Source organism: Mizuhopecten yessoensis, unplaced genomic scaffold, assembly GCF_002113885.1.
Source record: "Mizuhopecten yessoensis strain PY_sf001 unplaced genomic scaffold, ASM211388v2 scaffold2307, whole genome shotgun sequence".
In the NCBI taxonomy this organism is placed as follows: Eukaryota; Metazoa; Mollusca; class Bivalvia; order Pectinida; family Pectinidae; genus Mizuhopecten; species Mizuhopecten yessoensis.
The window spans coordinates 1,505,122-1,531,675 of NW_018404481.1; the positions used below are offsets into that span (position 1 = coordinate 1,505,122).

A 26,554-nucleotide genomic window follows, 5' to 3' on the forward strand; every position below is an offset into this window, starting at 1 on the left:
TTCAACACTTATAATTTATTCCTATATCTGTCCATGTGTTTCATGTTTACCATGCTACATTCAAATTCCGTTTACAAGCTTAAGGTTATAGCCGATTCTGATTGTCCCCTAGCAATGTCGACCTTGTGATGTAAAATAATACGATACATATTTAATGTAATTAATCTTTGACAGGTTTCCTCACATCCTTTAGGTATGTTTTCCAATGGGATAAACGTTTCTCTACATCATTGGGTAGGACTACGAGTATTGCTAGTCTGGACCTACTGAAGCATCTGTAATTTCATAACCACTTCCTTCTTGATGTATATAATGGTGAGTTGGGCGTTTCGCATGGAACGTTTGCAGTTTACAATAACCCTGGCAGTCCTTATTGCTGATTTGGCTGGTTTTATCAATCTGATGCATGGCCATATCGAAGACGGTTTCAAAAGCATTTCGTCCGGAATCCTGACTTTGTTTCCAATGACAATAGGAATGATCAATTTCCACAATGATGTTCATCATATTTGCAATAAACGCGTCAGTCGACACATTCGTCTTTGTCACTGTTTTCACTAGTTTACTGAGTACTTATATACACTGTATCACATATTAATATTAAGGAGTTGACTAGAGAGGGTTAACCAACCATCGACTATCCCAGTCGACATTTCTGGAAACGGGTGACAAGTTAAAACACAAACGAAGAAAGAAAGGGTTGTTAAGTTTTTATCATCTTTTAGTATAGGAAATTGGTTATTTATTTATGCTTTTTTTGAGATCTCAATAATATGTAAAGGGTACAACATTTTATTTTTGTATTTGTATTTGTTTTAACCTATCTGTAATTGATAAAATATTAAATCACAGCTTTGCAAATGATAGGATGCTGTGCGATTAGAAATCGTTCATTAACGTCTTGTTGAATTACCGAACTTGCATGGCAGCAAAGAATCAGTTATAATAATAATAATGCATTTGATTGTTCTTATTTCAATCAATATATACGACATTCAGCTACAACAGGTAATACCGTTCCCCTGTTTGTAGATAACACCATCTTAAATGTGTTTATTCACTGTTTGTAGTATTAAGTTTATTGGTTCACTGGCCTTCCTGTGGTAGCGCGGATCTGTTACCAACTTTAGAGTGCTACCTCACATAAATATCATACCAAACGCTTCCACGACAATGATCCACCCAGACACATAAATACTAACAACAGGTAAACTGCGCTTAAAATAATTAAATGTTAAGCAAGGAAAAACATATACCACTTTTAATGACATTGGTAGTTTCATGGGTACAGAACTTATTTCTGTAACAGGCGAGCGTTCTGCAAAATAGTCAAACGTTAAGTGTTGCCAATGAGGTGCAACGAGACATAGATATCAGTAAAATGAATACAACTAATGCTAGGAATGAAAAAAAAGATAAAATCGCACCTGTCGCAAAGTGGGGATGATACACATCGTTGTCGGCTGCGAATTGATTTGCGAGACACCATTTCGAATGGGACTTATCAGTTTAATCCACTTGTCCCGTTGCGATTGGCAGTACTTGTCATCAGACGTCTGCTGGTATCTTCATAAAGTTTATCTCTGTAATTTCGACTTACAGAGTTGCCGTTAGTTTCCGTTCCATTTGTACACGAATCTATTATGCATATAATATATATATATAGTGCGTAAAATAGTATGCACAAGATCCTTTATGTTTCATCTATGGCGATGAATAAATTGAAAAAAGGGCAAAGCTAAAACAGCTGATGCTCCTTTGGTAAATAAGTGTCATTATAAAATGAGCAATTCCCCTTTCTTCAAACTTTATCTTTATTTGCAGGTATTCCAACGAATGGTCAAAGGCAGACGACAAGTTACGGTTCAACAAGCTCCTAAATATAAACGATGGTATATTCACTCTAGAATTTCATTCCCTGATAAGTCATATTCAAAGACCTCAGTTAAAAATCGGAACGCATATGTTATTTGAATATAATGAACTTGTACTTAAGTTATTTAACTGGTACAAATGGAGGTTATTATAGTCAATAATTAGGCATAAAGACTGGTGTCTTCATAAAAATAGTTCACCGGACTAATTACATGTCAATCTGTTTTTGCGACCCAACTGAATACTACGTAATGACATATTATTTAAAGTTCATTTATATACCTAGGTCATGCGGAGCTTAATTTATCTTTTTCTATCTATGTAGAGGCATTTCGGCCTCAAATCAAGATAGATGTTCCAATGCGATACTTCTAAAGTCGTTGTGAAATTCCCTGGTTATATATTTAATATATTATATATAAGGAAGCAAAGGTGAAATAGTCTAGATCGATAAATGAACAGAAGATGATTTTCCATTTTTAACATTCGGTGATGTTTTAAATGCGTTAGACATGTTATAAACATTAAAACTAAAAGGGATTGTTATGCTTTTAGCCTGTCTAGCATTTTTAGAACAGCATTAACTGTTACGAAAGAAAGCACACGTTATGTAAGGTTTTTGTTTTCGGTACGGTCACAAGGCCATTAATTTTACTGATACATATATTAGTCAAATATGTTCCAAATATTGGCATATTTAAGTCTGGTGAACTATTTTGAAGATGGCATCAGCCTTAATGCCTTTTTATTGACTACGTTAATCTCGCTATGGACCATTTAACAGCTAATATAGAAGTTCAATATAAATGTGTATATGACATATGCATTTTGATTTTTAAATAGGGTCTTTGAACATGACTTATCAGGGTTGGGAATGTGGGTGTCTATAGTCTCTTTAAGGGGGTTTCTTGAACCTTAACTATTGGATTATTGACGTCGGCTGCTACACAATATCTGAGGCCGATAGTCAAAGGTTCACCTGTTACTGTGTGTTTCTCCGTTACCGTTTCCCTCCTTGGCCTGTTATTTCTGCAAATATTCAGCGAAAAAATCTATAATAAGTTCCTGCTGAAAACGAGAAGGTATTTTGCCTTTAATGGTTGTGCAAAGAAATAGTGTTTAAGTTCCTGGTTGATTCTGTCACGTTAAAAGCCATTTTGGCCATACATTTTGTATGTCTTACATCTTTAGTTGTATCCGGGAACTCAGGTTTCCTTGTTCATTAGGCTTACTGTGTGTTTCCATACTTGTTAACGGGTGATAAATTAAAGATGAAAATAACTGGTTTCATTGTTAGCTAGTTACTATATTCATCTTTGAAAAATATGCTTTACTTTTAAAACTATAGACGTGCATTAGACGAGACCAGTTTTAGTAATTTTGTTACCCTTTTCTCTTTGAATAATTGCACGTATTTGGTTGTTACTGGTCACGATGAGATTATTTTTTTCATATGTCAGTTGCTGGAAAAATGCATCAATGTGATTGTTGTTGTCATATCCTAAGTCCTCGATGTGGGGACATGACAATACTTTGATTCGACTTGGATTGTCATGGCGGGAGTCATCGATGGAGCAGATGACGCTGATCCTTCCGGAACGCTTGGTCTTTTTCCCCTTGGACTTTTCAAGGGTTTCCATGTAAATCTTCCTTTTGTTCATATTTTGCCCAAGTTTTATCGATTTTGAGTTCGAACTCTGATTTTGTTGATACTTCGGTACTCTCTTTTTGCTTAATTATAGTCGTTAACAAAATTTCGGAATATAAATAAGGTAACGGTCTTTTTCCACCACAGTATGATAATTATCTTCTTTGATCTATGCGGACGGCCTTTAAATATTTACAGCAATTTACGACATGTGCTTTTTTTTCCAGTACAATGTTCTGATCAAAGTAGTGTGCACCAAACTGTCAAGTCGCGATCGGCCGTCGTTCTTAAACATACGCAGCGGTAATCCTGATGATTGGCAGCAATATACAGTTTGTCAAACAACTACAGAAGAACGGGATGTAACTACAACTGAATGTCAGTAGCCATTATACAACGATTTATCTTATCTTTGAGTCTAAGCTGAATATCATATTGTTTAAAACTTGCATGGAACAGTTAAGCCATAAAACTTTCAGTTGTAATTTGCGTTTATGCAAAAATAAACAAAGGTATTTAAAGATCATAAAACTGAAAGTATTTTGAATGCGTTTTTACTGCACTTATGGATTTCTTCAACTTTTATTATTCCCTGTATGCTATCCTTACTAATATACATGGAAACATTTCGTTGGACAGTTACGTTATTTAGCCATACTAAAAAGCGCTACAGAGTTTGTGGATATTGTCTTTTCATAATTTTGAAATAAAACTCAAAACAAATGTAATGATTGTTTGCATCTTTTCCTCTCAATGAAATATTGGTTAATATCAACGTAAATGGGCAATTCTGTGCGTCACATTTGAATCCCTACTTTGACGTTTATAATAGTTAATATTTTAATCAATAATGATTTGTTTCCGGTGTATGTGTCTCCTTCCATCCTATGTTTCCCATGGTACATTTCAGCTGTAGTCTCGGATTATCATCCAGCAAAACAATGCCATTAAACTCGATCTTACTAAAACAAGCATGTGTATTTTCCTTCCGGTGTTGTTTAAGAAAATAGTTTTTATGTTTCCAGAGGAGCCTGTGACAGTGAATACCGCCATCAACATATTGGTAATATATACGGTTATTTGCTGCGATATACATACTTTTGAGGTATTTTGCTTGGTGTACAAACTCAAAATGGCATTTATACTGTAAATAGGTTTCTTGACTGTGCTTTAATTTCATTACTTCATTAAAAAATCGTAACTTCCGGAAGTCATCAATGCGTGGAAGAATTGCTTTAAAGAATCAATTTTCAACAAAATCATATATGGGATTTTTTTTTTACTTTTGAAGTGATAACTAGAATTTCGTTAAATCTTTTCCATTCATGAAATGAATAGACTTAAATCTCCAACGAAAATAATTTTAGGCAGGTTATTGCATCATCATCCAAATCCTATCAAAAACGGTACTTAAAACACATACACATTTTCAGGGGATTTAAGATATGCACAGATGTTTTTTCGTTTTTGATAACCATTGTCTTAGCTATGATACTCTATGATACTGGGTTTATGAAATCCTTAAATGTATGCTGACGTACAAGTTGTGTCGTCAACCTCCTTCTTCTGGTTCTTAAATATCTGTAAATACTGTGAAATCATTATTTTTTGTGGGTTTTTTCATTTCTTTTATTTCGTGGGTAATCTTCATCCACGAATTCATAGGTCCACGAAGTAATAAAAAGCAATTCTCCGTTTGATTGGATATTCGTAATACACGAATTTATGTACCAACGAAAACGTGTTTAGTCGGGAAACCATGAAAATTGGACCCCACACAAATATCTGATTTCACAGATTATGTGCTTTAAAAGTGTTACTGATGACACTTAATATGCAGAAAGCTTTCATTTTTGGAGACAGGTCATTTTGGTTACTGCAACTGTCTTTAAGCATATTAAATTTGTTTTCTTTTGTGTTGGAAAAACATTGCTGTTCTATTTCCTCATATGAAAGCAAAATTGTAGCCTGTATCTGTTATATATTTTCAACATTGAGCATATCCAAGATTATTAAACATGCAGTTGGCACCATGACCCGATATATGACAAGGAAATGTCAATGTGTGCTTAATGTGACTTAAGATCGTCGGCGACTGACTTACTTTCCTAGATGTGACAGGAAACAGAAAGTAGTGCGCCACATGTGGTGCAATAAATGAGTAACTTTCAAGATCACGTGTTTTTTTTATGTTTTATTAGGGGAGGTGGGTGTCGATATGTCTCAGTTTATGTAGTTGTATTTGTGTAAAGAGTTTAGAATTTGTCCTTTTCTGTAGACGCTTTGGTTTTCTCTGTATCACTTGTGAAAACATCTATACCACTTGTGAAGACGTGATGAATAGATAGTGTATGACAAACAAAACGAAAACCCACTTGTCCCATATTGCATCATCCTTTCCTATCATTTATTAGCGGAATTTTTATTCCGGAAACCAAGTCGAAACTTAACGCTGCTTGTGGATAAATTAAACACCAAACGACACAAGATTACGTCCAAAGTTTAATCTTTTCGTCGAATCATCATTCGAACCTCCGAGATTGTGTCCATTGCTTCCGGCCATGTATCCCAGACAATACCATTATATCCGGTTCCGGGTTTATAAACACCATTCAGGTTGGCATGGCAATATTGGTTGAACCACCAACCACCTGAGCGATAGGAGGCGCTGCAGCTATCGAACAAGCCGTGGTCGTAGTTTGTGCTGAAATCCATCCCGTTGTACGTATGCATAGCGTCACCTAGCGTGGGAAAAGGGAATGATATGAATTTGAGAAAAGAAAAAAAGAAAAAAGCAAATCTTCTGAGGACAGTCGCCGTTTCGGATAAAAAAACTCAATTCTTTTTATTGTCGATTTGAAATGAAATACAGATTTTCACATTTACTTCAGTTCTTGTTGAATTTTCCTTTTACGCGATATATGGATATTTTTCAACTATAAATATAGTCTTTTAATAATTCAATTTAATTAATTTAAAATAATTATGAACTGTTGTTTAACCTTGAATTTATTTTCCTTTACTGATTTGCTTGTCTTGTGAGAGTAGCCTGCTGTCTATCGGAGTTCTTGCGTTTTAACTGAACTCGGGAGCTAAGATTGGTGGATACAACCACACCAGACTGAGGGACCAGACTAAGGACAATCTACCCACCTCTATGATACCACCGCAAGGAGGTAACTACACCTTCATACCCCTACCTTGCATCACCTTAGGTAGTAATAGGACGCTTAATCATATTAACCAAACCTTTTACTAACTCATCTGCTAATTGTTTTTCGTATAGTTATTCTTATTCAGTACGATTCGAAACTGTTCGGGTTGGGAGCAAGGTAATTAAAAACCAGTTTGATTTCACAATATCGCAAAGTTGGTGACAGTGCACTCTGTTAAGACTTACAAAGTGGATAGTTCATTAAATGATCATCCCATGTGTTGTTCAAATGAAGGGAATATTGTAATAAAATGTTCAAACTGTAAATAAACATGTAAATAAACATGTAGATATAATTTAATATTGGATTTTGTGTTGTGGAATCCTCATGCCGGTTTCGTTACAACTCATTGGGACGTACGAATGTAAGATAGTATTCCAAAAAGGATACGTATACCTACCACTTCAATACAACTTTGCAAAGCCAGAATGAGAACTAATAGTGAATTTGGTTTGGTTTTATTGGGTTTACTGGGTCCTATTACAGTGAAAGCTAAGGTAATTTAAGGACTTGCATCCATGAATGTAATACATGCGTGTGTACTGAAGATGTATTTGCAACCATGCAATAGCGCGGATTTGATGATGACATTAGAGCGCTAACTCACTTAAGTAACATATGCTGCAGTCACCAATCAATGTATTCAACCTGGTCACATTGAACTGATAAACCAGTCCTTATCGCTACCATTTTAAAGGAATTTAACTCGTCTCGGTCAGGACTAAACCCATAACCTAGGTATCATTTGGAGTTGACATACCTGTAATATATATATATATTGAATTTCACAGGCAATGTCTTATTTCGCATTCAGAAATTTATACGACTTAAATTTTCCCAATATGTATCTCCTGGGCATGTATATTGATCTGAGTTAGTAAACTTTATGTGGAAATAAAACATTTAGGTACTGGTAAAAAGATACATAAAGTGGATCTAAAGAGAGGGGCAAAAAGGGGGGATTTCGAATAAACGTTACCGCTCTAGTCTAAGGTTTTTTTTCATGAAGCTCGTTCGTACGATTAGCATATCAAATTTGTAAGTTTTAGCTGTGCCCTTTATTCAGAAATACTACAATAAGTTCTTGAATTATGTATGTTATGTCCTCATTTGCATCAGAACAAGTACGATAATGTTTTGTTAACCACATTTAGTTATAATTACTGTTTTTGTCTTTTTGTCACAGACCGGTAAAGGTACGGACATCAATATTAACTGACATCTGCCTTTAGTCTTACGTAGATAGGTATGTATTGTAATTGATATTCATAAAGTGCAGTATAGATGAATTGTTCATAAAGATGTCTGTAAGAATACAAAGAGGTTTGACGACAGGTATGTAATTATATGAACTCATCCATCACATTTGATATGGAAAGTCACCTAATTGACCATAACAAAGTCAGCATATTGCTTTTTGACAGCACTCATTTGAAACCGTTGAATTATTTATAGCTTAATTACTGTAGCTATGGTAGCTACTAAGTCATTCGCTGGAACATACATATATCAATTTAATATACAATTAGAACTGTAAAGTATAATGGTAATAGATATAATGATTGTGCTTGAAAATATGCTCGGTAAACATTACAGAAGTGTTTACGTCACTGTTATAGCGATATTGCCGTAGTTTCGTAAAATGAGAGTACTAATGGATATTTTTTATTAATAATAAAGATTAATACATATCATAATTTGCATGATATGATATATTAATCGATACTTTTTGCAATTAAACGTTTGCAAATTCAATCGTAGATTCTTAGACGTTTAAACAATAATTTGTTTGTTTAGGGATTTTCGTCCTCGCAACAGCAAAAGTAATAGACATGCGCACAGGGAGATAACGCCGAAAAGTAAGGGAAACGTTTGATTAAGAAACAGTAAATATTTAACATTATTTGTTTTATTCTTGGTACAGAGAAAATCTTGAGTTATGTTTTTTAAAGATGAACAAATTATTACCGGTTTTGTGTGCGAAATTAACGTTTTAGCAACATCTCAGGAAGACGGTGCCTAGGAAGATATCGCCAAAAAGATAGAGTATGTACAAAACGAAAAATTGGCAGCAGATCATGTTTGGTCTATTCATTGTCTCCGTTGCATAATACATAGACGATTCTACCGTGGGCACCACATTACTCGCCTTTTACTTGCAGCAGGATACTATTCTCTTTTAAGCAAGCACGGGAAACCTTTTTTTGTTTATTTTAAATCCAATTGATGTCGTCATATAAGTGAGATGGCTGAAATAAATCAAGGATACCTTATTTAAAATGAAACATACCAGCATTGCCACTGTAGTTGCTTATATTGAGTCTGTATTTGTTAGCCTCGTTCTCGATCCGGAAGTAGCTGTACTCCGCGAACCTCTTCTCTTTCCCAACACTCGTCAGCTCTATACGGAGAGTGTATGGTTCACGTGTGGTCACTGCATTGGTCAGTCGCCAGATATTCTCGTTACCTACAGATGATATATTTCAACTACAATGCCCTTGGGTACTTAGGATTCTTTCTCTTGGTCTATATTGTCTAAACATACTGAATTCTTACATTTTTGACATTTTTCATAGAATTTGTTGAAGGAATAACCAGGATCATTGTTTGCGCTATACAGTATTTACCTAATACTGTGTGTACCATGCAAACATTCGCTTAATGCCAAAATAATATTCCACAAAATACAACATTACACTGTTATTTCTATTGCCGTGCAACTTAAACCCGAAACGACAGCTATATAAGTGCATATCCCTTGTAAAATGTACGATTTCAAGAACGATTTCGAAACAAAATAATGGGGAAAATATATACCTCCCTTGATAGGACAGAGTTTGCAGTAACACCGCTTATCTTGCAGTATCTTACTAGTCTGTCGTCAATAAAACGTTAATGGCATAATATCTAAGTGTCTGTATCATTGTCTTATGATTTATATTGTTTTATTGACATCAGATAGTTGTCCAGTTTATATTCATAATGTATATAAAAAAAAAAAAGAAAAAAAAACCATGGCAGAACAGTACACTGTGAAATCAGATATTTTCGTGGCGCCTAAATTTCCCGACAAAACACCATTTCGTAGGTACACGAATGCTCGGATTACGAGCACCCATTCCAAATTGTAAATACTTCGTGGAACTATGAATTTGTGGATGGAGATTACCCACGAAATCAACGAAATTTAAAACACCACGAAAATTAGCCATTTCACAGTTTGTGGAAACTCTGAACAACTCTAAGCAACTTTTTGGTAAAACGTTACACATGGGATGAAGACAACATTAGGAAAGTTTGATAGAATACTAGAAAAAATACTACTTCTGGTTGGTTAGTTGTTCAACAAGACGCATCATACAAAGGATATTATGTTTGTCTTTTTTCATTGTCTCTACAAGAAAAAATAGAAATAAGTATCCACAATAAAAGAGTAATTTATAGCAGGTTAACATCTCAGACGTGTTATACGGGTATACTTGCCTAGCCAGAAGTCTTCATTCTCATTCATTTCACCGAAGCCTAGTTTGTAGTCTTCCCAATCGGAACTAAAGTCCGTTTTGCCGTTTACTCTTTGCTGTATTATCTATAATGAAGTGTAGAAAAGTCATTAGGAAATAAAGGTTATCATTGTGTGCTATTTGACAATTATGGACTTTTGTTGAGGTGAATATATGGTTATATGAACCTTAGAAAGCGACATTAACCGAGACGAAGTCGATCACAATATAGCTTTTTAAGGTCTATATAGCCACATTTTCACCAAAATAAAAGTTCTCAATTGTTTTAATCATTAAACAAGCTGGAACGTATGAAAAGTGTATGGAGGAAAGTCAATTGGCAGAGAGCATTGTGAGGTTGCAATTGAAATGTAGACAAAAAAGTGAATATTGATTCGCTGTTTCTAAAATTAGTAACACCGAATCGATTTCACTATTTCAGCCAATGAGGACATAGATAAAATGCGTGTCATCTTATATAAGTGTATGATTACACCAAAACGTGATTTGCATGTCCATGGCAATAACTGGTTCACCCGTTGTCAGTATAATGTGATCGGGCGGAATGCTGTGCTGGGTGCCTTCGGCATGGTATAGTGAAATAGCACTATAAAGCCGTGCTATCACAAGGACGCAAGCACACCAACATACCGTGTCTTCTGCACATACACTACACACATGGAGGCATGTCTTTAAATGACTTGTGTAGCTTTTAATAGAACATCCGTGGACATCAACCTTATATCGCTTAGGACTCCAGCAGTAAAAGAAACTCAAACGAATTAACCGACAACAAATAAAAGGTTCCCCTACTGATCTCAGTAAGGGCTGAAGAAGGCAACCAGGAGGGCGTCGAAAGTTACCCTTGAGTAGTACTTAGTTGAGAGACTGTTAAATGTTTGTTTCGTATTGATGATAGTTGTCACGGGATCTTGTTCAAAAGGTCCTTTTATGTTTTTTACATTGACATTAATAAGTAATGAACCACCCGTACAAATGTCTACTTAACCAATATCACCCTTCTAAAGCGTTCATCAGTGAATTACACAGCCTTAATCTGCTGCACCCATTGCAACGTTTGGGATCTTTATCTTTCTTTCTACTTCTATTTACCTTTTATTTCCTAAGCGCCTTGCTTGGAAATACCTCACATATGGCTTTACTGTTGAGCATTCGCATAGGTGGGAAGACAATGGATTTTGTCCCCAGACCGGGATATACCAAAAGTCCGTAAAGATGGTAGTTGTTATTCCCTTCTTAACGTTCAGCATTTAGGGGTAATGGCAACAACTGGTTTACCCGTTGTAAGTATAATGTGACCTTGCAGAATACTGTGCTGGGTGCCTTTGGCATGGCATTTCAGTGATTTAGCACTATAAAGTCGGCATCAGATCCGCGCTATCACAAGGATGCATATATATACACCAACATACCCTGTCTCCGGCACACATACACACATACACGCATACAAAACACACAGGGGGGCACGACCTTAAATGACCTTAGGTGTTAATGGGACGTTAAACAAAACCAAACCAAACACAGCCTTAATCGACAATTTTACTGAAGACTGCTGAAACATTAGGGATCCCTCTCCCACTGGAGACATAACACTAGGGAATTCCGATGTAGTGTTTCGTACATGAAGTAACCTTCCCTTAATGTCATTTTGAATATAATTCTACTGCAACTGGACCAGAGTACCAACCTAGACAAGGTAGCTGAGTTGGTTAGAGCGACCGTATCATAAATGGAGGTCCAGGGATCAAACCCTGGACTGGCACCGCAGCACGTTCACACTCACCACCCTCCTTATCGACTCTATTTTATTCATCTCATCTTCATCATCTGTTCATTTAAGTTCCGAAAAGTAAGGTTTCCTTTTTCAGATAAGATTTCTTAAAGCTATAGAGTCTTGCCGGAAAAGTTGTTTCCATGGCATAGTAACAGGATTATGTGGTTAGGGGATCCTCTACATCACATACATCTAAGTTATTGTTTTCGCCTGCGACGAGAGTCATGCATTAAGGCTCAGTTCTCTCACCTTTGTATCAACATAAATATTGAATGTACGCGTTTTCTTTCATTTTCTTTTAATTTAAAGTTTTCATTATGAAAAAAAAAGTGAAATTAAGAAAAATGATTTTATTGGCTATTCTACTTCCTATCTAATTATCCACGTNGTCCAATTTCACTTACGGTCCAACCACCTTCATCCATGTCACAAAGGGCAAACAGGGCTGCATTTGAGTCCGGACGAAGGTCATATACTCCATTCGGTTTGTAAGTCTCCACTGGACTCTTCAGTACCTCTTCACAGTCTCCTTGGTGTGAAATACCAAATTTATATGATTGACACATTTAAATTCTGCTAACGCTGTGTATGAAATTGTACACACAATAAAGTGTATTCAACTTGAACGGTGCTTCCTAATATACAATTAGTGTTAACGAACATACTACGTTATGATACTAATTAAGCTGAAAATGCTTATCAAGTCCTATTCTTAACAGGATCACGTTGATTCGAAAGTGTTTAGACATTATAAAACTAAACATGACTATTACTGTATTCTATGAATGTTCTTATTCCGTCTTTGCCTATTGCAGAGTTATCTTCTCTTGGGAGCAGAGATTGATTGTTACGTCATTGGTTTGTGTGAGAAAATTACGTCGTTTTCTCAAACATTGATGACGTTATTCTCACAAACAAGTGACGTAACAATCAATACCTGTTCCCAAGAGAAGATAACTCAGCAATACGCAAAGACGGAATAGTGTCTCAGAACAACGTTTCTCATGCCAGTATCAAACCTTGAGTACATGGTTGCAGTCATATGAGCGAGACTACTTTGTCTCATCAATCATCAACACACATCAAGTGCGCGCGAATTGTGATTTGGACAGATAGCAATTAAGATCGTTCTCTGATTGTTGAAATAAAAAAGAAACTGAGGTCATTAATGTTAACAGTGTCAGAGAGATCATGAAGCTTACGACCAACATTGAATGGTTAAACATATTTCAAACCAGTCGATCTTCTATCACAAAATATGGCAGTTCTAGTCATCAGCAAAAGTGACATTTTAAAGAATTTACCCAAATGTTTGCGATTGAGCAGGAATAATTGTTTGCATGCTGTTTAACATTTTCGAAACAGCCAATGAAGACGAGTTTCTAAAGAGACACATCCAAAAAGAAAGTGTAGGGAATTGAGAAAGGATTGCAACTTTGGTATCTTCATTTTCCTCCACTAAAGAAACTCCCTGCATAAGCATAAGCCAGATGCCCGTGTTGGACGACATCGAGAACGAGTCGGAAGAAACCGACACAGATCGATACAATATCCGGAGTCCACAGCATAGTTCAATAAAACCCATAAGTTAACACCTACAGGAATCGTCTGCATGTGACAGCATACGTTCAGCGTTTTGTGCACGAGTGCATGACGAGGGAAAAGCAGACGTGTACATAACAGGTCTCGACATTGCTGATAATCATAGGTACAGAACTCGAGACTCTGACACACAATAATGCGATAGACAGTAAACAATCAAGTAATGGCACATTATGATATCTGACACAACAAAACCTTTATAACTTTATTTAGACGACGGCGACGACGACATAATTAGGTACAGAGTATGGTACTCAATGCACTGTTGCAGAAGACGACAAAAATATTCACAAGTTTTACATGAGGAATCACTACTTTCATTTCATCGTTTTGTTGAAATCTTTGCCTTAAGTTATAATTCAAACAATAGTTAAACACGTATAGCTCATTTCTAAACAAAAATCAGGCTGGTAAGTATGGATTATGAATAGTTATTTTTACACAACCAACAAGATTTTCTATGTGACGTTCTGATGACTAGTACGGTATGTACACTGTCACATTCATCAGAAAAATGACTAATGAAGCGTATGCACACAAAGTTGTAAAATGTGTACGAGCTGTCCGCAAAATCGATGTCGATTCGGCTACGCTGTGAGCGTATGTACAATAGTCGTTAATATGTACCGAAATGACTCGCTTCAGCTACGCTTTGTTTAATACTTGGTCATAGATATGCGAGAATCTATAAGCCCCCTCATCTCGATTAATAACTGCGGCGTATCCATATGGTTTCCTTTATCTGCTGCTTGAACAGATTGCTCTCTCTGTCCAAAACTTTGCAGTTGTCTTTGCAGTCAATCACATTATTTTTTAACATTTCATGGGCATGGTCTGTGATTTCGGATTTATTTTATCTGGGACTCCGACTGCTTCCTTTCAGATCTGGTGAATTTCCTACTTTCTTGGGTTTCCTTATCCTTCCGGTGTTCACCAATGCGGTCCCCAAATTGTCTTCCGGTCTTTCCAATATACGATGCATCGCAGTTTTTTGCATCCGATTTTGTATACGCATTCTGTGACGTTTTCTTTGTTTGTGTTATCCTTAGTGTGTACTAAGATATTGCGAAATGTCATTTCGGTACATATTTAACAACTATTGTACATACGCTTACAGCGTAGCCGAATCGACATCGATTTTGTAGACAACTCGTACACATTTTACACCTTTGTGTGGATACGCTTCACTGGTCATTTGTCTGATGAAGGTGACAGTGTACATACCGTACTAGTTATCGAAACGTCAGATAGAAAATCTTATTGATTGAACAAAGACAAAGCAAGACAGCATTGGTCCATCGCAACAATATGCTACCGAGTTCTTTGAAATAATTTACATGTAAATGGTTTTTAAGATAAGACAAATGGTTACAATATTATAGAAATAGAGCTTCAAAGTCACCTGAAACTCATCTTATTTAACTGTCTAAAACACGTTTATCGAAACTGCCGCGTTCCAGAGGAAGTCAGAATAGCAGAAATTCCCTCATTCACCACCTATACCCCCACCCAATCGCCCGCATCTTAGTCATTTCGTTAAATACACAGCATCTCATCCTTCCTTTTTCACCTCTATTTACATGCCTCTGTATGAGCCCTCTCGATGTTTATTTTCACAGCATATCTCTTTCATTTGACAATTGTGTTGAACTTCTAAATTTCCTTTCGGAATATATAAGATAAGTTTTCAATATGTTGCAGGTTTTTCACTTATATCTTTTGTATATTTACCTTTCCCTTCGTCGGAACATAGCAATCTGGCAAACAGTCCTGTGGTAACGACATAGCAAAGTTAATTAACTAGATGAAACATCATTTGAGAGATCATAAGTCAAACATCTTCAGCTGACTAGAGTACACAAAATTTATGGGACAGTTAAACAAATCAGCATTAAAAAACTATTAAAACTGACTTTACATTGTGTTGTTTAATTACTTGATTGTTTATAATTTGTATTTTTAATAGGCTTATTTTCGACAGAGGGATCTCCTGGGTCAATTAGTACTTATAGAGAGACTTCGGGGAACGTGTCTGGATTGAAGTTATGAAAGGCTGGACCATGACCCGGACAAGAAACTCAAGAAGAGTCACAGGTATTGCTTTACTTGGACCTGTGTAAATACCACTGACCGGTATGATGGGGTGACTGGATCCAAATGACTTATTTCTTTTTAGGAAGCGTAAGTTGCCTTCGGCAAAATTTACAGAATACATAGAGAACAAATATCTACTTGCAAGCAAAGTGGCAAACTCTAACATTGGAGAAGAGTCCAGTTAGTTTTCGAACCTCTGGCGAGATACCTGTGTGTAGTAGACCCTCCACGATTATGCTATGAATTGTCAGTTGGTTTATGATTAAGGGTAACGGAACAGATTGGTTGGTAAGGGATTAATTGGTTAGAAAAAGAATGCACGTTTCCTATAAATGCATCTGTAATTTGAATACAGTATCGCTTTCAATTTAATGTTCTATTATATTGCCTTATAGTCCATCTAAGGGAGTGAGGGTGTCTTTGGTATTTTGTATAATAATATTTTTTCTTTCATTAAATGATGTTTGCAAAGGGTTTTAAGGAGGAATTATGTAAATTGCCTCGTTGGTAGGTTGGTAAAAGGTCGTTGCAAGATAACAAGGCATTTTAATCACGCTATTTGGGTAGTACTTTTGAGTGGGGTTTTTGGTAGGGGAACCGTAAAAAGCAAAATTATTTTACCTAACACAGATGTTGAGTGACGAAACAGGCAGTCACCTCGAGGAAAGACACCTGCAACCAGAGGAGCGTCACGAGTAAAAGGAAAACAACATCGATGTAGATAAAAAAAAAATACATGACATTCTACAACATTGGTTTTGCGACTAAACGAACACCACGAAAACTATCGCTCGTTCCAAAAATCCTTCTCAAGAGAATGATATTTTACTGCAAAAGTCCTGACGTTTTAAAGATTAAGAAGTGCTGCTGATCGCGCGAACATTTAACAATGCAGAAGCTCATATAGCTATCGTAATATTATAGGGTTTCATAAGCAAATATCTTTCAATATTTATTTTTTGTATATATTTATTAATATATTTATTTTTCTTCCAATTCTGCGTTTGAAAAATACACATCCCCCATATGCGCTTCACAGAATAAACTGAGTTTAGCCCATTTCATGTTATAGTGCTGATTAATCAGGAACAGCGAAATGAAATATTGGAAATTAGATCAATTATGCAAATTACAAAACAGTGCATCTGGAATACGTCGTGTTAAAGTAACAGCCATTTTCGATTATCACGTAAGCTAAAACAGCTGAAATTAATTAGCTGTTAGAGTTAAATTTATGACTTGATTTAACGTGTTAGAATGGAAATGATGTGTGCATATATTTTTAACATGTCATTCTAAAGTGATGCACAAAAGAGAAAGCTCACGCTTCCGGTATCTAACTTTTATTTTCTTGGAAATTTTGTCATTCTTGCTATTCATTCCATCATGATACACATACAACAATAAATAATTTCATATTTATATATCTTACTGGGTTTTTTACCTTTCAGTATCCTTTAACATTATATGTATCGTCCCCTAACGAACAAGTTCTGTGTTGATACGCCGTTAAGAATGTAATAATTACACTTTACACGAGGATTTTTTTATTGTTTTATAACATGTCTTCATACCTACTATATCCCTAATATAGCCATTTGTAAAGGTCAGGAGGAATGTTTGTTAGATTGAGGTTTGGGGTTTTGGTGCCTCCGTCTGTATAATGCAATTGTGTGCTGGAGGTAGTTTGTTGTGTATGCCTCTTTGTGATAGTGTGGATCTGACGCCGACTTAAGTGTGCTTCTTCACTGAATTATCCCAAGAAACCCTGCACATATCCCCACCTAAACAGTCCTATTAAACTGACAAAGGATAGCATACATATTTCTACGCAACATCTAACATTGTTTTGAACAGGGGTATTTTTATATTTCTATGCCTATTTCTATAATTGTTTGTTTGATTGTTTGTGTATAATTTAACGTCTTTGCAACAGCCACGATTATATGAAGATGGGTGCCTAGTGATCCACTGCCGAATTGAAAAAGAACAGGGAAGTGAGAACAAAAAAGATAAAGATCACAATTGATGCAATAGGTGCAGCAGATCAATTTTAGTTTCTTTGATTTCCCCAAAGTAGAAAAAACAGAATAAAATCCACTATTCTGCAGGGGCCCACATTAGTTTCTTTTTACGGTATGCAGTGTGATACAACAGGCATGTTCTTTACCCGAGCTCGTAGGGGTTTATTTCGATGTCTTCGAAATAGTGTTCAGCAAGATTTTATCTATTTCCATGTGATCTAATATAGCTTTAGGGAGGAATATTATTATGTTTACGTCATCTCACTAAGTTTTAGAGAGGGGTGTATTTATTTTAATATATCCAATATAGTATTAGACAGAATTATATTTATTTTATATGTCAACAGGCATAGTTATAGGCGGAGTAGGAAATGTTGACTATTTAATTCTAAGAATTTTTAGTGATTATTCAATCCTATTTCATGCACATCACAAATCAAACATTTGTTTTTCTTGGTCTGTTAGAAACGAAACACGTGCAATTCCAGTTTATCATAATAGATGTAGCAGATCGATTTTAGGGTTTCTACATGGCTTCCCTATTCCGTCTTTGCGTATTGCAGAGGTATCTGCTCTTGTGAGCAGGTATTGATTGTTACGTCATTTGTGTGCGAGAGTAACGTCATCAATTTTTGAGAAAACAACGTCATTTTCTCACACAACCCAATGACTTAACAATCAATACCTGCTCACAAGAGAAGATAACTCTGCAATACGCAAAGACGGAATACGTTATATCGTTGTTTCCTTTGGTTTATCAGTAAAACAAAGTTCAGTTTAAGACTTATGCATAAAAAGGTGATACTTTTTAAAGTGTTCATTGGATCGTACAGAAATAATTACACCATGCTTTTGTGCAAGTTTCAGATAGCAGCACTATACATACCAAGACCGAGATCCCGTTTTCGTACTTCTGTCTTCTCTGTGCTGCCTTGGTCTTCCTGTGAACCTGCTAAAGTAAGAAAATATTCTTAGGTAAGTATAAACATATTCTACAGGATAAACTGTAACAAGATTTATCCCAGCAGACGAAAACTTACCTGATTGATGATAATCAGAAGGAACACACTTTTGAGCTTTTAACCTTAAAAAGAGCGACACGGATGTTTAAACATAATGGTAGATGGACTTTGTGACTTCAAATGAAGTCGTATTTAATAAGGTTGACCTTCATATAAAAAAAGATCCTTGGAACACCTAAGGTCAGATAAAGTGGGGTGCCAGGAAAAAGAGCACTTAAAAAAGACATCCCCTGTGTTTCAATGGAAAAAGCGTCCCTAAGCAGACGACAAAGAAGAAAATCCCCGATTCGTCAAGAGGCTCATATAAGTCGCTTCTTACGCTAACATGCAGAACGAATGGGATACAGACCTATCCCCCCCTTGTTTTGTCGAAATATTGCAAATAATACAAATCCCTACTCGTGGGTTAAATAGTATATATCTATCAGTACCATGTTTCTTCTCGCACAAGCAACTTCATCCTGTCTGACATAATTGTGTCTGTATATCATGATATCACCATAATAAAATACAGTCAGAAATATATCGTATGATATTTGATAAAGAATAAATATCACTTAATGACGAAATAGCAAAACATGCTGCGCCTTCTAACAGACAACAAGCTGCTTGTAGCTGAAAACATGATCAAGCGTGCGGCGCCACATTTAATTTGATTCCACACGTAACTCTTTTGTGGTTTTTGGTTTGCATAAAACAAATACTCGCTCTCGCTTCAAAAGTTCATATGCTCCAGAAACCTCGATTTTTTAATTGATTGCGAAAACCTACTTTGAACCTATATTAAGACGGTGTGTAGGGAAACTGAACATCCCGGCAAATTCTATCCGGATTACTATCTATCCGGTATGTGCAAACAATTAAAGCCATTAGTGCCAAATGGACGCCATTTTAACCAAGATGGCGGATTATGCAAATGAAACGTTGTTTTGCTGACGTTTGCATTTTAACCCAATATTTTATGATATTATGTACCCCCTGAAATTGCATTTAAAGATGCGCAAACACACTTCTGTGCACACGTATACTTTTAAACATGGAGACACGTCCTTAAATGGCCTCAGCTGTTACATGTAGTCGGAGGTAACACCCTATCAAAACAAACCGAATCAAACCAACTTTAAGTGACCATTGGAAAGTTAGTAAAATGCTATTGATTCCGAATAAATACAGGTTCTTGCATTCAACAGAAATTTGATGACTAACGTATCGGAAGGGAATATTGCCTAATTTAATTGTGAAAGACTAATAATTTTGTCTTGAATTATTGTAAATTTAACCATTTTTGTCCATACTCATCATATCAAGTGGGACTTGTTGAACCAACCTAGTGAAGCGATATTTTCGACAGTACACATATGAACACAAGATGATGGAATAGCTGAATATACGACAATACAATCACAATATACTTTAACACAGCAAATCTCAACACAGGATATTGTGAATTTTGAAATGACTTATTGTATTTTCGCGAAAATATATTGAAGTTGTTAGAAATAAACATAAGTTAAAAAAAAATGCATCAACTCTTCGAATGCCGATTTCAGGTTAGCGTTTTTTTTAATTTATCTTCGTCGGAAAGAGCAGATCAATTTCTTGCAATAGAGCACATTTATTTATTGTTATTATTCAATTATTAGTAGGGTAACGTTAAGCGAACAACGGATGACTTTGTTTATTAATATGCTAATGAGGATTCAGCCTATTCTATGCCATAAATATGTTTTATTGTTATTGTATTTATTAAATGTCAAAACATATGAAATTTGGTTTATATCTATAGCAGGAAGTAACGGCATTTCTAGCGGTTATTACAATAACATTATAGACAAATGATCAAATCACAATAAAAAAAAAAAAGCAGCGCTGTGTCGTTTTTTAATGTTATCTGTGGGATTAATGATAAAATTATGTCTGCAACTATATAATGTCGGCATTCTATTCAAACAAATACATCAGTTTGACGACCATACACCACTTGTAATTTTCTAAAACGTATTGTGTTTTTATTTCAGACGATACCTCCGCTTCGTAAAAAAAAATATGAATTAAACATGGGAATAGTTGAATATGGAAAACCTACTTAGATACAGTCATTACTATCTGCATGGTAATGAAAAATAGATAAATTTTGCTATTTATGATAGTGTAATATGAGAACAGTTTTATCGCGTTTTGCAATCTATTGATTCGCGGTTTGGCGTGGTGATGATGAATTTATTATTATTATTGTTAGATTAACATCCAAACTATACATATAACACATAGCTGTATACATTTTTGTTTCTGTCCCTCAGTGATTTAAAACCCTCGCAACAACTTAGTTCATATGAATATAATTTTCAATAATGGGGGATAATGCCAAAAGTAAAAGAGAATAGAAGAGAAAAAGAAAAGATATGGATCGCAAATTGAAATTGAACAGGAAAATAATGTCGGTTTTCTTCAATCCCCCCTAACAGAAGACACAAAACTAAATGGAATACAATACAAGCGTATGCATCTATTTTTAATCAAATAATCTTCCAACAACATCTTAAACATTGTTCTAAATGAGTGATCTATTTTACGTTTAAACCTATTGATATCGCCCTTTCTGCGGTTTGAAATTCTCCCTGCGGCACCCTCTCAGTGCGTGCATGCTCTAATTGAACCTGTTTGTGTCATTCTTACTTGCAATGTATTGTGTAAATTCAAGAATGAGTTATGTGTGAACTCAGACTCATAACTGACACTGTGTTATTGGTCGACAGCGTAGTGTTGTACTTCTCGCTGAAAGGCCCGGATTAGCGCTATTTCGGTTGTAGCTATGTTTATTACCGGCTTTCCCAAAAGATGAAACTGACCACACTGGACGTTGGCTTCAAGTCTTGTCATTATCAACTACGTAAACTTTCGTTTAGGAGATAAATATATATTCAGTATCCACTTGATTTCCAGATGATCAAAAAAACCTTACTTCTCTTAATTGTCCCTTTAAGAAATTACAAAAATCACCAATCATAGTTATTCGGACCAATTGTGTTAATTTTTTAATTCATATTTTTAGGTCTTTAAAACAATAATATGGGATTCAAATGTGATTTTGATACCTGCCCATGAAGTAGAAAGGTGGCATAGAGACGCTTACACTCCTCAGCACATTCGAACGAGACATTGATGTGCATTAAAGTGAGAAAACAAATTGTTAGAGCCGGAATTGAAAACAAGGATCGGTTAGGGTACCTGAAACATGCATGTACATTTATTTTGGGCGTCTAGTTTTGTTATCACATTTTTCATATCTCTAAATGTCTAAATGTGATATACCTAGAATGTGTTTTTAGTTCTACAAGTCTACCTGGGGAAATAATCAGTCTTATAGCGAGGGTTAACATTCTATAATCAAATTCATGGGAGTGCTCAGTTATACATCATTATTTTTCTAGCGGTCAATTACTTTCCCTTTTAAATTTCTCATTATTTAATACAATCATTATTTCTATAGCTACATGTACCATACATTTTATTTTCAATTACTGGTAATGTGAATTCAGATCAGCCTTTTTTGTTAAAAAAGGGATCCCGAAAACAAATTTTACTTGTAATATGCACTTGTTCAGTACTAAATAATGCAGGTGCCCATTTCTATTAACACATGTCCCTCCTTAAAACTGTAAATGAACTAGTGTACTCCTATTCATTAAGCACTATATTGCAGGTGTTTTGTAATGGGTTAGTTTAAGAGAGAAAGGGGTATTTTGGAAATGGGTTTGTAATTTGGGAAGAATTAAGGTTAATGGCATTGTGTTTGATGGTAAAAAGATTTTCGTACTGATTTTTGTATAGGCATCATTTGAATTGGAAATTTCATTCTAGAAATGTGTCAAATTGGATAAAGCACAAAGTAAAAAAAAGTCCAACTTGCAAAGTGATGATGGCGATGCCTTTCAATGACCCCTCCAAATGTAATCTTGTTGAAATGTCGTAACATAAACATAGATAAGCATTCGTCATATGTTTATGTAAACGTGCTAAGCATAAATGCCCGTAGAAACACCACGAACAGGACAACAAATGAAAGATAGAAAAGTAATAAAAACAAAAGTCTGCATAATCCTCCATCTTAGATAAAATGGCATTTGACATTTGGCCCATTGGGCTAACACTATAGGTTTAAGGTTTTGCGTATATCGGATTGATAGCAATCCGGATAGAATTTGATCGGATGTCAAGTTTACCTACACACCGTCTAAATATATGTTGAAATCAATCTATGAAAAACTCCAGGTTCCGGAAGCATATGAACTTTTGACGCAAGGGCGTCTATTTGTTCTATGCAAGCGAATACTGAAAAAGAGTTACATGTGAAATCAAATTAAATATGGCGCCGCTGGCTTGATCATGTCCCATGTACTACCAGCTTGTTTTTTGTTTGTTAGTAGGCGAGGCCTGTTTTGCAACTGATCATTCCTCATCAAAATTATTTTTTAAATCTTCAGTCCGGAAATCTGTGAGTAAACTTTAGTGCATCATAAATGAGATAAAGCTACTGTGTTTATATGTGTAATGTCGAAAATATCGTTTCGCTAGGTCAGTTTTGACAGTCGCATAGTGCAGATCGATCTCTCTAAATGAATCACATTTATTGATGTGTTTTTTTTATTCAATTATTAGTAGGGTAAAGGTATGGTGATGGGGAATGTAAACATATTAGGTACGATAAATATATTAATTACCATTGCATGAAAGAATTTTTATTATTTTTAACAATAAATGGCATTTCTATTGGCTATTACAACAACATTATAGTCAAATCATAACTGACAAGGCAGCGCTGTGTCATTTTCAATGTTCTCTGTGGGATAAATGACACGACTAGTTATGGAATACTACACTGTTCAAACCAATAAATCAATCTGACGACTACATACCTTTTGTAATTTTGTGAAAGTATCTTGTTTTTATGTCAGACGGTACTTCCGCTTCGTAAATAAAACAAGATATGAATTAAACATGGACATTGATTTATATGGTTTAATGCTCTACACGTTATTGCGCGAACAATGCTAATGAAAAACAGATCAATTTTGCTTTTTAATTGAAATATGAAAACAGTTATATTGCATATTGCAATCAAGAGACTCACGATTTGGCATGGTGAAGATAAATGAATTATTTTTAGTGTTAAGATTAACATCATTACTTTAACTTTAATGCATAACTGTATTATTTTTTGTTTCTGTCTGTTGGTGATTTCACATCTTGCAAGACAGACAGTGGGATAAATTAGGTATATTCTGTCCCTGTACTTGTATACAAAATCAATATTATATATCAGTCATTTAAGTAAACAATTGTGCTGAAGTGATTCACCTAATCGTAATTGGAGTCTTTAAACGATGGATACGTTTTGTTTTACCTCCTCGAATTGATATGGAGGCGCTATCCTCTTTCGCAGCTGACTTTAATTTGAGTCATAAATGATGAATACGTTTTGTTTTCTCTCCTAAAGATTATATGAAAGCGATGTTCTCTGCTTTTTCCTGACCAAAAGTATAGCCTCAAACGGTGTTGATATGAAGGCGGTGTCCTCTTTGTCAGCTGATCATTATCGGAGTCTCAAACACCGCGAACAGGAAAGGAAATTAAAGACAAAAGCACAAAAGAAAAGAAGTCCAAAGTGCTTCAACAGAAGCATCATATCTGTTTTGGCTCCCGCTGTGTTCCCAAAGAAGACACCACAGTGTAAAAAGTCCGATTCCGTAGGGGGTCCCGAATTATTTGTCTATTCTGATCATGCATTGAAAAAGGATGCAATGAGGCCAGAGGATATGTTTTATTCACTTTATGCCTTTTATAAGAGTGCGCAGAATAAACACTCGATTAGCAAAGCGAGGGAGTGATCAAAGACATTGTATTGCTTACACAGATGCAACATATACACTTTCTACATATCTATTGAACGAAATAACATTTTCAATAATGAAGATATAGTTTTAAGTAATTAATAACAATCAAATAATATTTGATTATCAAAGAAAACATGTAGTTATATTTTTACAAGATTGTTTTAAAGAAATGTATTTTCATCATAATGATTATTCAAGACGAGCTTTTAGATTGTATTGCAATTCATGCTTAAACTACATTTAAATTATCTTCGTAAAATGCTCGCTAACCTCAGTATGTTTGTTTTATGAATTTGCCACTGGTTCTTTCAAAACATTAAAAAATATGAACTTGAAAATCAAATTTAATTTCAATTAGACCGGTCATTTTTTTCAACGTGGAGTAAACCATATTAATTCAAATAGATTGTTATATACTCTGTGCATTATATTCTAGTAACTACAAATGATTGCGTTTCAATTAAAAAATGCCCTTCTCTAAATACAAAAGCCACAAGAATATTTAAAAAGAATACAGTAGATAAGAAACAAGATATTACCTTCAACGAGTCCGTTGCACAGTAACCAAGTAAGGGCAATATTTTTTATCCAGCGAGAGCACCTCATCTTCATGTACGAAGCTGTAAGACAACATACGAGATACAAAAATATGACAATTTAAAGTCTTGCTAAATGTTTTCAATCCTGGGCTCTCAACTACTTATATACGGCTTACAGAGACCTTACTCGAATAACGATAACGGGTTGCGGCTACAACACACTAAGATCGGGAAAAAATCTGAATTTACGTATTTGATCTCAGAAAAGCATTTAAAAACTACGACAGGAAGTGATCCTTTGTATTCAACCGTCTAGACGAGCAACCTGTGACAACACATTTGCATATTTTGCTTAACACACACACGGCACTTTCATCACAAAGGCTGCATCATATGATAATATTGTTGTTTGACAATAAAATGGAAACAAGATGTCTGTATTTGTTTTGTGAATCGACATGTATTTACGTACGCTATCAAAGAAATTATTATTTGAATTTCATCCAGCTGGTCAAACAACCTGTTTTTATCTGCAAGCAGTCACTTTTGATGAGTTTTCACGATCCCGTTTCAAGACTCTGTGTAACGTTTTATTTTTCCGGTGTAAACGTTAGCAATAAGAGACTTAAATAAATCTGTTGCCCTCATGACAACACTAGTAACCTCGGTTTTTATTTCTTTTCATCCAGTCAAAAGGACAAACGTAGATGTATGACGTAATGTAGTATCGCTCTGTCCTTCAACAAGTTTTCAACGAAACTTCTGAACAGTTTCTGATTATATGTTCAGCAAATTATAGCAGTAGTGAGTGTTTAAAATGTGTTCATCTAAAAATATGAACATAGGGGGGCATATAACCTAGTATGCGCTTGATTGGTATGAGAGACGAACTCGTATGCATGCTATTAGGATTAGCCCTAGTGTCTGGCCTCGCCCCCGGGAAATTATGTTCAATATTCTTTTTGATTAAAATATTTTGCCAAGAATATTTTGTTGATGTTATAATAAATATGTCATGGTGTATCTGCTCAGACACTTCCATCTTACCTGTCGATATGTTACTGGAAGGGGTGTGATTCCACTTTTATATATCATCATTCACCAAACAAAATCACGCCTATGTATTTTGTTTGACTAATTGCAACCTTAACCTTGATATCAGTGGGTCACTACACAATTTTTTTCTTTGAAATTTATAACTATCGCGAAGACATGATGTCATATGTTTGTGTGTTTGTGTTTTAAAAATACATAGATTCAACATGTTGCAATGGGGGCAGCAGATACAAGTTGGTTTCTTAAAACGTTCGAAAGCAGGACATACAGACAAAAATTTAATCTTCAGG

At 35.3% G+C, this 26,554-nt stretch overlaps 1 protein-coding gene across 4 annotated transcripts; it reads right to left on the reverse strand.

The window, feature by feature from the left end:
- Nucleotides 1-5,908: 5,908 nt before the first annotated feature.
- Nucleotides 5,909-25,365, reverse strand: LOC110445443 (fibrinogen-like protein 1). Of its 4 annotated transcripts, none has more exons than XM_021490079.1 (9): nucleotides 25,209-25,365; nucleotides 23,692-23,742; nucleotides 18,640-18,702; nucleotides 16,351-16,401; nucleotides 15,367-15,405; nucleotides 12,438-12,562; nucleotides 10,222-10,324; nucleotides 9,029-9,205; nucleotides 5,909-6,264 (listed from the first exon to the last, which is right to left on the reverse strand). In XM_021490079.1, the coding sequence occupies exons 1-9, from the start codon at nucleotides 25,279-25,281 to the stop codon at nucleotides 6,026-6,028; spliced, it is 921 nt and encodes a 306-aa protein (XP_021345754.1). In that variant the 5' UTR covers nucleotides 25,282-25,365; the 3' UTR covers nucleotides 5,909-6,025. The 4 variants fall into 4 exon arrangements, with proteins under 4 accessions (XP_021345754.1, XP_021345753.1, XP_021345757.1 ...); XM_021490078.1 differs by having other exon boundaries at nucleotides 18,640-18,705; XM_021490082.1 differs by lacking the exon at nucleotides 23,692-23,742.
- Between the last annotated feature and the right edge of the window lie 1,189 nt (nucleotides 25,366-26,554).